Source organism: Balaenoptera musculus, chromosome 8, assembly GCF_009873245.2.
Source record: "Balaenoptera musculus isolate JJ_BM4_2016_0621 chromosome 8, mBalMus1.pri.v3, whole genome shotgun sequence".
NCBI classification, from domain to species: Eukaryota; Metazoa; Chordata; class Mammalia; order Artiodactyla; family Balaenopteridae; genus Balaenoptera; species Balaenoptera musculus.
The window spans coordinates 63,016,531-63,030,040 of NC_045792.1; the positions used below are offsets into that span (position 1 = coordinate 63,016,531).

General features: G+C 39.7%; 1 protein-coding gene across 6 annotated transcripts in view; it reads left to right on the forward strand.

Moving 5' to 3' along the window:
• The first annotated feature begins 4,841 nt into the window (after positions 1 to 4,841).
• ZNF143 (zinc finger protein 143) overlaps positions 4,842 to 13,510 on the forward strand; it is a 61,010-nt gene continuing 52,341 nt past the window's right edge. For 2 of the 6 annotated variants that reach the window (XM_036860193.1, XM_036860201.1), the window contains exon 1: positions 4,842 to 4,919. Coding sequence is in view for 2 of the 6 variants with exons in the window: in XM_036860190.1 (XP_036716085.1) it covers positions 4,878 to 4,919 (42 nt within the window). In the remaining 4 variants the exon portion in view is untranslated. Of the gene's footprint in view, positions 4,920 to 12,331; positions 13,034 to 13,510 lie in introns of those variants that run through there. The other 4 variants (XM_036860190.1, XM_036860191.1, XM_036860194.1 and 1 more) reach the window with 3 other exon arrangements.

Here is a 13,510-nt window from a genome sequence, read left to right on the forward strand (position 1 = left end):
CCAACACAGCCAAAAATAATAAATAAATAATAAATAAATAAATTTATTTTTAAAAAATGGCTCTGAGACAGCTGGGTATCTACATGTAAGAACATGAAGTTGGACCCTTAACACTATATACAAAATAATTCAAAGTGGTTTAAAGATTTAAATATAAGATCTCAAATTCTTAGGAAAAAATACAGGTGTAAATCGTGACTGAATTAGGTAATAGTTTTTGGATATAACACCACAGGACAAGCAACAAAAGAAAAAAAGAGATGACTTGGACTTCATCAAAATTTACAACTTTGTGCTTTAAAGGACACTTTTCCAGAAAGAGAAAAGACCCCAGAGAACAGGAGAAAAGATCTGTTAATCTTGGGGACATACAGAAGTCTTAGAACTCAACAACACAAAAACCCCAATTTAAAAACAGTAAAGAATCCAAGTAGAAATTTCTCCAAAGAAATAAATGGCCAGTATCATAGGAAAAAATGCTTAACATCACTAGTCATTAGGAAAATGCAAATCAGAATTCATGATGCGATATTTCATACATACTAGCATGTCTATGATCAAGAAGGTGCACAATTACAAGTATTGGTGAGGAAGAAGAGAAATTGAAACGCTCATACAGTGTTGATACAATTTAAAATGCTTATCTGTTGTATAAAAGTTTGGCAGTTCCTCAAAAGGTAGAAAATAGTGTCACCTAGCAATTCCACTCTCAGATGATGCATATATCTGAGAGAAATCAAACATATGTCCACACAAGAACTTGTACACAGTTGTTCATACTAGCATTACTATAGCCAAAAGGAGGAAACGATCCAAATAGCCATCAACTGGTGAATGGATAAACAAAATGTGGTATATCCAAATAATCAGATATTTGGCAATAAGGAATGAAGTACAATTACGTGCTACATGTGGATAAGCCTTGAAAACAAAGTGAAAGAAGTCAGACATAGGATTCCATTTACACAAAGGACCTATAATTAGCAAATCAATAAGTTAGTGAACACTGGGCAGGGGTGGGGAGGGAGGAGGGAATGGAGAGTGAGTGTTATTGGGCATAGGGTTTCTGTTGGGCATGATGAAAGTGTTTTCCATTAGATAATGGTGATGGTTGAACAGCCTTGTGAATATACTAAAAACTACTGAAGTGTATGTACACTTTAAAATGATTAATTTTATGATATATGAATATCTCTATTTTCAGTTTTATTAAGCCTCAAATTTGTTTAAAGTTCTCTAAAAAGTAACATGAAATGTTTATTCATTAAATACAAATTAAGATCCAGCTATCCCCTTATTATAGGGAAAGTATTCTTCCCTCCAATATTTTGTTTTGCTACCAGCTGCTCATTTGTTTTTTAAATCCCATCACCCTATCAAACAGCCCTGGCTGGTGCCAGAGTTTGGGTGGGTAGCAGGAGGAATCTTCAGGAGCTTTAGATTGATAACATTTTGTAAACTGAGTTTACTCTCCTCTTAGTTTCCCACTAAAATAAACCTAACACACATTAACCACAACTAGTAACCTTGGAGCTCACTTACTGGGTGATATCTTCAAAGATGTAATGAATGAATGGGGTTAACACGTGGTCCAGGGGTAGAGTTGGTAAAATGGAAAAATTGCACATACTGGAGTCACTATAGATAGCTTGAAATGAGGGGAATCATGCAATTAGCCACTAACAAAACATTACCAGTTGTATTATACCTATGCTTATGTCAGCATATATACTGAGAACTATATATCTGAGATTGGAAAGGAACATTTTAAGTAACTTCCTCATACACTTCCCAAAGTATGTTCTAATTAAGCTCTGATTAATGCTTTCAGTGTGGAAGCTCATTAACTGAATGAGTTTATTCTACAGACCAAGGACTCTTAATTCTGGGTCCAGGAGTCCTGTGAAACTGCAGTCTTTAGTATATTTTTCATAGCTTTCATCTGAAGCTCAAAGGAGTTGTCAAAGTGCTTAAGAACCACTGCTGCTGACCATTAAAGTGAGGATTGGAGAGAGATGGGCTAACATTTATTAAGCACTTGAAAAGTATCTCTGATAGGCACTGTGCTACATTTATCTACATTCTCATATATACTCCCACACTGTGAAATAAGTGTTTCTACTTTACAAATGGGGCTACAGTTTGTTAAGTGACACATCTAACAGCCACAGCTTCCAATGGAGAGAGTTGGTTTTAAATTCTTTAGTGTTTTAAGAAAAGAAAAAACAGAAGAGAAATAAAAAGTTTAAAAACAAAAAAGAAAAATTCTTCAGTGTTTAAAAAAAAAGCTACAAATTCATAATAAAAATTTATTATAAACCTATATGAAAATAATTTGATAACTCAAAGTCATCTTCTCCTAGACATGATTACTTTTAAGAGTTGAATGCATTATTTCTACGTTTTTTTGTTTTTTTTGGGCGCGTCGTGCGGCTTGTGGGATGTTAGTTCCCCAACCAGTGATTGAACCCGAGCCCTCGGCAACGAAAGCACGGAGTTCTAACCACTGGATTGCCAGGGAAGTCTCTTCGAATCTTTTTTCTATACATATAATACTTTAATGGTTATATCATTGTACAAATATGCCAAAATCAACCAATTCTCCAGGAAGTTTTTAGTTACTGAAAGGAATGTTTTTAAAAACATGATGGCAACAGTTTTTGAAGGGTGCTAGAAATAAGTTAGCCTATTTAGAAAACTGTGGAAAAGGTCCAGCTTTGTGTAAGAGCATGGACTAGTACTGATTGGCAGTGAAATGTTTTCAAGCCATTAATTTGTTAAGATGTAATAAGATATGATGGATAGGAAGTGATTTAGGGAAAATGTGAAGATTCTGGATGGTCCTGTATACTATGTACATTTGAACTCTGTTCTATAGTCAGTGGTAAATACTGTAACACAAAGTTCCACTACCTATGACAAAATCATTATTAAGGTTTCTCCCTGAATCAGATTAGAATTATAGTATCCTATCCACCACCACCATTCAATGTTTACAACCACTCAGTAGGTCCTGGGGATAAAAAGATGTCCTGTAACTGCAAACTACGATTACAGGGTGATTTTTAACTTCCTTTTGAGATTCTGTATTACCGTGTTTTAACTGACTAGAGGTTCAGGACTTAGTAATAAATGATTAAGCTGCATACAAGTATTTTGATTCTTTTAATAATATTTCTGATTATAAAATACACATATATAACATCTAGAAGGTACAGAAAGTATAAATTAAAACACCTCGTTTGTCATCTGAACTCTCTACTCTGTGAAAAAGGGAAATCTATCCATTGGGTACAAGACTTTTGAATGAGCCAATTCCTCCAGTTTCAAGCAACCTAATCCAATTTTATGTGCCACATTTTTTATTCTTGTAAGGGCATAAAATATAAAAACTACTTTAAACTTCTAAAGAGTATGTATTCAAACGACACTCAACTTCCTATTTTCCTTCCAATGGCGTTTGGGCACCAATTACGCAGCTATACCTTGGTTAGGGTCTGCAGCCTGCCCCTCACTCCCTACCTAAAAGAAGGTCTCGTTAAAAATCTCAGACTGGACTCGAATGTAAATCAAAACACTTTAATTATCCTCACTTAGGCCATTCCATAATCACCTGAAATGCAAAGACACTAGATCAAACATCATCCAGCTATGTCCAGCTTTTGTAAGCAGGACACAAATCTCTAGTTACAACGGGGCCATCCTTCCCAATCTCTTGGTAACTCAAATCTACACTTGGAACACCAGATTTAACAAATCTTGAGTCTACACACTTTACCTCATCTTTATTCAGCCTGGTTGCCCAAGCATATGAATACATACTGAATACTCCTGAAATGACTAGTATTTCTAATAGCTTAGAAAAATTCTGGGTTGAGAGCTACAAGAAACACTACCTAAACTTCACAACTAATTTGTATCCATTCTTAATACTGGGGAGACCGAGTCAATGCTTTCCTCAGCCTTTTGACTTTCCTTTAATTCGCGACACACACAAAAGGTTAAGTAAAAAAGAAGTTAGCGACACCATTACAGACGACTTCAAAATTTGAACCTAAGGAACATGAAAGCGCAAAAGCAACCGCAGTGTCTCCCAGCAGAGTCCAAGACCACCGCCGCGTTGTCGAGCTACCCCGGAGCTTCAGCTAAGGCAGGAGGCCCATCCTCCTACCAATGATGATGCCCCGGCGACTGGAAAAGCAAAGGGAGACTTGGCAGCCAGTGACAGGCATACAGCAGCTCTCGGAAAAGCAGAGCCTCCGCCCAAGACCAAAGGCCTCAGTTGGCACCGAGAGCCCCCAGGGAGCGGTGAGGCGTCCCATCCTGTCCTTCCCCACCCTACCACTTCCCTCCCAACGGGACGACACTCGGCAATTGCTAGGCAAAGCCCACCCGGTCTCCAGAACGCGCTCCAGCAAGCCCACCGGGAGAGCCAAGGCCACCTCCTAGCCCCTGTGGGGAAAATGGCGTCTGTGAACCCTTCTCCCTCCCGGCTAGTCACAAGGACCAGCCTCCCTCCCTCGCTACAAAATGGCGCCTCCTGCTGGGGCCACAGAATCTGCATAATTCACTTGTCAGCGAGGCGGTGTCGCGCTGGGACGAGCGGTTCTGCCAACCAGTCAGAAGCAGAAAATTTCGTTCCGCACTTTGGGTAAGCCACTCAGGCGCTGGCTGTAAGGCCAGGCGAGGCTGACGTCAGGAAAAGGGGCGTGGATAAGGCGGTCTCCTTTCGCGTCGCCTAAATTTGAGCCAATGGCAAGCAGGAAGCGTCCAGTGAGTGACGTAATGACAGCCCAATGGAGGCTGGGGGCGGGCCTCAGACCCACTATGCTGGTTGCGGGGTTGAGGGGCCGGGCGGCTGTTTCCTGTCCTGGTGCATGGTGGTCGGACGAAGGAATTGTTGGAAAATTTTCTCGGAGGTTCGTATATAAATGTGTTTTTACCCAGTGTGCATTATTCTCCGCCCGGCCGCCGCACTCAGCGTAGCGGCGCGGGCCCGCTTGGGCCCGGGCTCGGACTCCGGCTCCTCAGTCTCCGCCGTAGGCCTTGCAGATCCTACGGCCGGCCGCGGTAGAGACGCCTGGGCAGAAGCGGAGTTTATTAATAACCCGCGGCCGCCACTCGGGCGGCGGAGCTTTTCTCACTGAGGACGCACCCCCACCCCCCGCCCTTGTCTCTGCGCACTGCGCCCCGCCTGTTCCCCTCAGGGGACCGCCGAGGGGAGGGAGTGAAGGAGGGGAGGGTGGAGCCCTTGGGAGCCCGGCGGCGCTTCTCGGCCTGACCTCCGCGCGGAGCGAGTCCCCTGGCGCCGCCGAGGCGAAGCCCCTCCGGCTGAGACGCTGGACCCCGGTCGGCACCAGGCACCAGCTGGGGCGCCGGCGGCAGAACTGGTCGAGGGCCCGGTCGGCATCCCTCCTGTAGATCGCACCCAGAATTTCCTCCCACTCTGATCCTGCACAGATTTCTTGTTTCCCTCACTTAAAAAAAAAAAAAAAAATTATTTTTTATGGTCATTGAGGTCTAACAGCGAATATTCGAAATTGTCAATTTTATCATTCTCCTTTTTTCTCGGTTTTGGCCAAAGAGTGAACGAATGCTTTCGTTGCTTTGTAATATTTTATTGTGGAACGTAAATCCATTTTTATTCTCTCCCCTTTTGCTTTTTTTAACATTTAAGTTTACGCATTAAGGAAGTTAAGTAAAAAGTAGATAAGAATACAATTGCTAAACTGATTATTTGTTTAAAATCAGTTTAAGCCTTTGGAAGTGTCTAATCAGCTGGTATAGTCTAGTGGGGATGTGAAAAATTGTAGGTTCGAGGTTGTGGTCGGCTTTGTCCCGAACCTTACTAGAAGATACTTGTGTTTTGCTGTAGTTGACAAAAATCTGTGCAATATTTAATATATTCTCTTGCTAAGTGCTTAGTTTCAGTTCATTGTTAAGTGTTTAGTAAGAGAATAGGTAATAAGATCATACAAAAGCTCAGGTAAGACAGGTAACTAATTTATCCAGGTGTATTTTTATTACTTTGGAAATTATTTAGTGTACAAATACTTGAGTGCCTATTTCTTCCATAGCTGTCTTTTATTTTTTTAAAATAATGGCTTTATTGATATAATTTATATACCTTTACAATTCACCCATTTAAAGTATTATAATAATTAGGTAGGTTTAATGTATTCAGAGTTGTGCCACCATCACCAAAATTTTAAAACATGTTCATCACCCCCCAAATAACTCTGTATCCACTAAGTTACTCCCCATTTCCCCATAACACTCCTCCTTCCCCAAGCACTAATCTACAGATTTGTCTATTCCCAACATTTCATAAAAATGGAATCACACAGTATGTGGACTTCTGTGACTGGCTTCTTTCATTTAGCATGATATTTGCAAGATTCATGCATGTTACAGCATATATGAGTACTTCATTTCTTTTAATTGCCAAATATTTCACTGTATGGATGTAACACCTTTTATTTATCCATTCATCTGTTGATGGACAATTTAGGTTGCTTCCACTTTTTGTCTATGACGCATAATGCTGCCATGAACAGTTGCGGAACAAGTTTTTATGTGGACATTTGTTTTTATTTCTCTGTGTGTATATATATACCTAGGAGTAGGATTTCTTGGTCATTTGGTCATATGGTAACTCTGTGTTCAATGTTTTGAGGAACTGTCAAACTTTTCCAAAGTGGGTGTACCATTTTACATTCCTACCAGCAGTGTATGAGAGCTCCCATTCTCCATATCCTTGCCAACACTTGTTATTATCAGTCTTTTTGATGGTAGCCATCCTAGTGGGTACGAAGTGGTATCTCTTGTGATTTTGATTTGCATTTTCCAGTGGCTAATGGTGCTGAGCATTTTTTCATATGCTTATTGGCCATTTGTATATTTTCTTTTTGGAAATGTCTATTTGGGTCTTTCCCCCATTTTAAAATTGGATTGTTTATCTATTATTGAGTTCTAAGAGTTTCTTATATAAAGGTCCTTTATCAGATATATGATTTGCAAAATGTCCATTGCCCTTTGCTGCAGGTTGGGATATTGCTGTGAAGTAAGGATTCATCATATTCTTCATGGAAAGATGACCTAGCTGTTTTGGGGAATTGTGCCTCTACTATTACTTTAGCTGTTATTAAATATTTATAATGTAGGTACAGTTTATGATCATGGGAGGAGAACTTTCTGAGTCCTGATGTTCTCATCATTACTTAATTTTGAAGTTTTTATCTAGTTTTTGTTTTTGGTTTTTAATCTGAGGTTTTACCCAGTTCTGAGTCTTTTTGCTCCTGGCTTTGTTTCAGGACATAGTGATTTTTTAAAGAGTTGGGTTGCTTGAGTCATTGATCTTTGCTTAATTTGCATTTTAAGGGATGGCTTTTGTGAGACAGTGTTTTTTGTTTTTTGTTTTGTTTTAAGTTTTTTTTTTTTAATTTATTTTTATTTATTTATTTTTGGCTGTGTTGGGTCTTCGTTTCTGTGCGAGGGCTTTCTCTAGTTGCGGTAAGCGGGGGCCACTCTTCATCGCGGTGCGCGGGCCTCTCACTATCGTGGCCTCTCTTGTTGCGGAGCACAGGCTCCAGACGTGCAGGCTCAGTAGTTGTGGCTCACGGGCCCAGTTGCTCTGCGGCATGTGGGATCTTCCCAGACCAGGGCTCGAACCCGTGTCCCCTGCATTAGCAGGCAGATTCTCAACCACTGCACCACCAGGGAAGCCCTGTTTTTTGTTTTTTAATTAATTAATTAATTAATTTTTGGCTGCGTTGGGTCTTTGTTGCTGCGCGGGGGCTTTCTCTAGTTGCAGCAAGTGGCGGCTACTCTTCATTGTGGTGCGTGGGCTTCTCAGTTCGGTGGCTTCTCTTGTTGCAGAGCACAGGCTCTAGGTGCATGGGCTTCAGTAGTTGTGGTTTTTGGGCTCTAGAGCGAAGGCTCAGTAGTTGCGACGCACGGGCTTAGTTGCTCCGCGGCATGTGGGATCTTCCCAGACCAGGGCTTGAACCCGTGTTCCCTGCATTGGCAGGCAGACTCCCAACCCTGCACCACCAGAGAAGTCCCTGAGACAGTGTTTTAAACTTTACCGTACTGTCAAAATCAAAGTGATTTTGTTTTAAAGATGGATTTAGACTGGAAATCTTCCTCTTCCTCATAGAAATAAAAAATCGAAAACAGTAATACAGCTTTCTCCATACTTTCCCATAAATCTAATCCCATTTTAAAACTGTGCCGCAGTGGGAACTCTCTACCCTGTGGAAATAACTTGTCCATTAATGTGGAGACACAGGCATTTAACTCCAAACTACATTTTTTGTACTTAAAATACCACTTTACGGGAATTCCCTGGCGGTCCAGTGGTTAGGACTTGGCGCTTTCACTGCCCTGGCCTGGGTTCAATCCCTGGTCGGGGAACTATGATCCTGCAAGCCGTGAGCCGAGGCAAAATAAACAAAAAAGAACAAAAAACCCCACTTTACTCAGCACTTAACTTTGACTAGGCACTGAGTTAAATGATTTGTTGAGTGGTGTACATATATACATAAACTTATCTTCGCTGCAAACCTAAGTCAAGTACTGGAGTTATCCCTGTTTCGTCAACTGAAGTTTAGAGTAACTTGACCAACTGTTATACAGCAACGCTTGGACTTGAACCTATGACTGGCTCAAAAGCCCAGTCTCTCAACTGAGTTATTCAGTAACCTACCAAGTACCAACTTCTTTAACTTTTTAAAATACAGGATGTCTGTAGTTCCTAGAATGATACAGTATTTTGACTACTGTACATAATATGGCAGAGCATGAATGTTGTGCTGTTTATATACACCTTTAAGTTAAATAATGACGAATGCATTTGTCCTCATTTTGAAAATACAGAGATTTATGTAGTATGGATGTAATGGTCACAAGAAGTTGGAATCATTTAAATTAATGGCAGTTTATACATGCTATATACATAAAATATACAGTAATATAAGAAGTGAGGCACAATGAAAAGAGCATTGGAATAAAAGAAGACCTAATCTTTAATCCTGTTTTAGGCAATTAACTAGCCATGTCCTCATACTAATTGTATTCATTTGTTCAATAAATCTTTAGTAATTGTGTAGCATGTGCCAGGCATTCTTTTAGGCACTGGGAATTCAAGAGTGAACAGGACAGAGGGTGGTTCCTGCTATCATGGAACTTAGAGTTCACTTAGAAATTCTGATAAGTGGGACTTCCCTGGCAGTCCAGTGGTTAAGACTTCGCCTTCCAATGCAGGGGGCTTGGGTTCTATTCCTGGTCAGAGAGCTAAGATCCCACATGCCTTGCGCCAAAAACCCAAAACATAAAACAGAAGCAGTATTGTAACAAATTCAATAAAGACTTTAAAAATGGCCCACAAAAAAAAAAAAAAAAAGAAATTCTGATAAGTGCTATGAACAAGATAAGAGTTCTGTGATAGAGAATAAGAGGGTGGTGGTAGAATGGATATTTTAGATAGGAGGTGACACTGAACAATATGTGCGAAAACAGGAAGAGTTAGGTGTGTTCTAGGAAGTAGAAGGTCAGCATGCATGGTTGGATGTGTACAATGGAGGACCATTGAAAAGCACTCTGCAACATGAGTTATGTTAAACTCATTAGATGTTTATTGAACATATAATCTTAGGTGTCAAAATTCCAACGACCCCTAGGACAGAGTACCTACCTTAGAAGGCTTATAGTCTAATTGGGAACATTGGATGTGGGAGTAAAAGGACTAAGAAGAGAAAGGAACGGAATCAGAAGCCTTTCAGCCAAAAACAAGGTTCTGTAAACCTCACTTTCCTCACCTGTAGAAAGAAAACTGGCATGTTTTGAATACATCTTGAGTGCTAAGGGCTTTATGTACATTTATTTCACATAATTCTTTTACAACAGCCCTATCAGGTGAGTGTTCTCCCATTTTATCAAAAGAGGAAATGGAAGCTCACCAGCAGGTTAATTGCCTGGAGCTGAGAGCAGGATTCAACTGCATAGCAGGCCGGCAAATTATAAAACATACAGATGAAATCTATAATAATTAAAACATGATTGGTAATTCAAAGTGACGAGGGCTACAGGCCAAATATCAGCAAATACTGTAGGATTCAGATGATAATGGACTGAGATCTTGGTAGTGAGCAACAGAGGCACGTGGAAGAGCCAGTGACAATTAAAGGCTGTTCCCTGTGTCTGGACTGCCTTCTCTACTCTTCCTACCCCTAGGAAATGTTTATTTATCTTTCTTATGCCCATATTCACATGTAATCATCTTTGCATACCTGAGGCAAAGTTAGGTGCTCCTTACTTTATTAATGCTTCTGTTTATAGTAACTTTTTTTTTTTTTTAAGTAACTAGTTCTAAAACCATGAAAATAATACATGGTAAATTTCTTTTTAACTTATGGAATGTATACAGTAGAAGTTAAAAGCCCCGTCCCCAGTCCACCCTCATCTCCTAGTCCCATTTCGGGGAGGTTCTGCTATAAAAAATTACGTATGTGTGTGGACAGCAAGAGTTAAAGAAGAAAACCAGGAAACGAAAAGATTTGATTTATTAAGCTAGTGGGAATTAATCTTATTAACTTAAATTTTTATTACAATATTGTATGCAATGAAAATTCTGCTGTTGTACAAGACAAAATAAGGTAGTTGGCGGTGTTACTGGACTGGAAGGATGAGAGACTGGAGCAAAGAAAGCAGTAAAGAAGTTATTGCAGTAGTTAATGTGTGAGGAGTTGGACAAGAAAGGTTTTGAAGGATAAAAATCACGGAGTTGAGGGGAATGCCCTGATGGTCCAGTGGGTAAGACTCCACACTCTCACTGCTGAGGGCCTGGGTTCAATCCCTGGTCCGGGAACTAAGATCCCACAAGCTGGGCAGTGTGGCCAAAAAAAATTAAAAAGATGAAATGCTCTCTGTCATACCAAGTTCCCATATATATGGTTCCATTAAAAAAAAATAATGGAGTTGACAATTGCCCTATTGTGAATTTAAGAATGAGGGTTTAGTCAAGGATGACTTTTGATCATTTTAATCTGTTGTCTGGGTTTGGTGGAAATAGCCAAGTCCATATGGCAAATTGATTAGAGTGGAAAGATGAATTGGCAAACCTTAATGGTGTATATGGAATGTGTTGTGTTTAATTCAGACAGAAAACAAGATGTATTTTGATATAAAATGAATGACAACGTGGTACATTCCTAGGAGACCTCCCCACCTACCTATTGGATAGTGTCTTCCCTTTCCTCTGGCATTTGTCCTTTCAAACAGAAATGCTGAGAGGAAAAAGAATCACTGGCAGACTTTTGGATGGGGCAGTTTGATTTGAGACCTAGGAATGTATGTAAATGTTTTTAGTTGATGGATTATAGATCTGTGTTTTTAAATGAGGAGTGAATGTTAGATTCAACTGGGGAGCTTTTTGTAAGTGGACATGCTTATTGTTGAGAAGATAATATTTAAGGAAAATATACTAGGAGATAAATGTCTGTTATTAAAAGTCAGTTATTTAAGGAATTCCCTGGCAGTGAAGTGGCTAGGACTCTGAGCTTCCACTGCAGGGGGCACAGGTTCGATCCCTGGTCAGGGAGCTAAGATCCCACATGTGGCAGCATGGCCAAAAATAAATAAAAAAATTTTTAAAGTCAATTACTTAAAATCACCTTTATTTTATCTTATTTTTAAAATAAATTTATTTATTTATTTTTGGCTGCGTTGGGTCTTTGTTGTTGCTCACGGGCTTTCTGTAGTTGTGGTGAGCCGGTGCTACTCTTCGTTGTGGTGCGCGGGCTTCTCATTGTGGTAGCTTCTCTTGTTGCGGAGCATGGGCTCTAGGCATGCGCCCTTCAGTAGTTGTGGCAGGAGGGCTCAGTAGTTGTGGCACGTGGGCTTAGTTGCTCCACGGCATGTGGGATCTTCCCCGACCAGGGCTCGAACCCGTGTCCCCTGCATTGGCAGGCAGATTCTTAACCACTGCGCCACCAGGGAAGTCCCTAAAATCACCTTTAGAAATTATTTTTTGTCTTCCTTTTTTGGGGAAAAAGACTTTCAGAAGGAAAAGGAGATTTTTTTTTTTTTACCTTTTTAAAATTGAAGTATAGTTGATTTACATTATTATTCTTTTAAGGTGTACAACATAGTGATTCATTATTTTTATGGATTGAAATTTTTTTTTATTTTTTTATGGAGAAACCTTGAAAACATTATGTATAAGTGAAAGAAGGCAGTCACAAAAGACCACATACTATGATTCCATTTACATGAAGTGTCCAGAATAAGCAAATCTAGAGAGATAGAAAGTAGATTAGTGGTTGCCTAGGGCTTTGGAAAGGGGGAGGTAGGGTTTTCTTTTAGGGGGTGATAAAAATATTGTGAATTCAGGTTGTGGTGATTGTACAACTCTGAATATACTAAAGTCATTGAATTGTACACCTTAAATGGGTACATTTTGTGATATGTGAATTATTTCTCAGTAAAGATATTTTCAAAAAGGAAAAGCATGAGCAAGAGGAAAGTTCCTCTTGAATAACACATCTCTGAAACTTTTTTTTTTGTCTTCTTTCTCCTCTGACAATACCCTTTTACAGTAGTAGGAGAAAATAGTGAATAAGACAAGAGATAGAGCCGTACAGTCTCTTCTCATTTAGCTTTAAACTACTGATAAGCATTTATAGCAAACATATATATAATGCCATGTGCTGTTACAAGTGCTTTGTATTTAACACAGATACCTCACAATACCTCTGTGAAGTATCTTCCTTTTACAGATAGGGAAACTGTGGCACAGCATGGTTAAGTAACTTGCCCAAGGTCACATAGATAATATGTGGTAAAATGAGATTTTGAAACAGGCTGTTTGGCTCCAGAGTCCTTATTCTTAAGTATAGTGTTATACTACCGCTCATAAGCATTCCTTCCTAGGTATAACCCATACTTTCCAATCTATCTATAGGGAAATCCTCCTTAGATATGTTTTAGTAGCTGGTTACTGTAAATATACTGCTTCCAGTCTGGAGAAAAACAGGTAATTATACTGTGATAAGTGTTATTATAAGGGTATGGACAGAGTATCTTGGGAAGTACATGTAAAGCATTCTGACCCAATTTGGGGAGTTCAGATAAAACTTTCTGGTGGAATCTGAAGAATTTAGCCAAGTAAAGAGAGGAGGAAGAGTATTCTAGAGGGTATGAATAGCAGTGTTCAGAGCCCAGATGCAGGAGACACCTTGGGCTGTTCTGGGAGTGGCAAATAATCCAGCAGCTCATGTAAAAGTTGTTGAGCCAAATGGTTAGAAGGTTGACTTTGCCACTTACTTATGTTGTGAAGTTAAGGACATCATTTAACCTTTGTGAGCTTCACTTTCTTGGTCTGCAAAATTGTGATAAAATGGTACTTAATTCATAGGATTGCTAGAAGGATTCAATGAATTAGTAGTAATGCCTGGCATATAGTGTTTTGGAAGGGTTAGTTATCATTTTTTTTATTTTTTATTTATTTTTT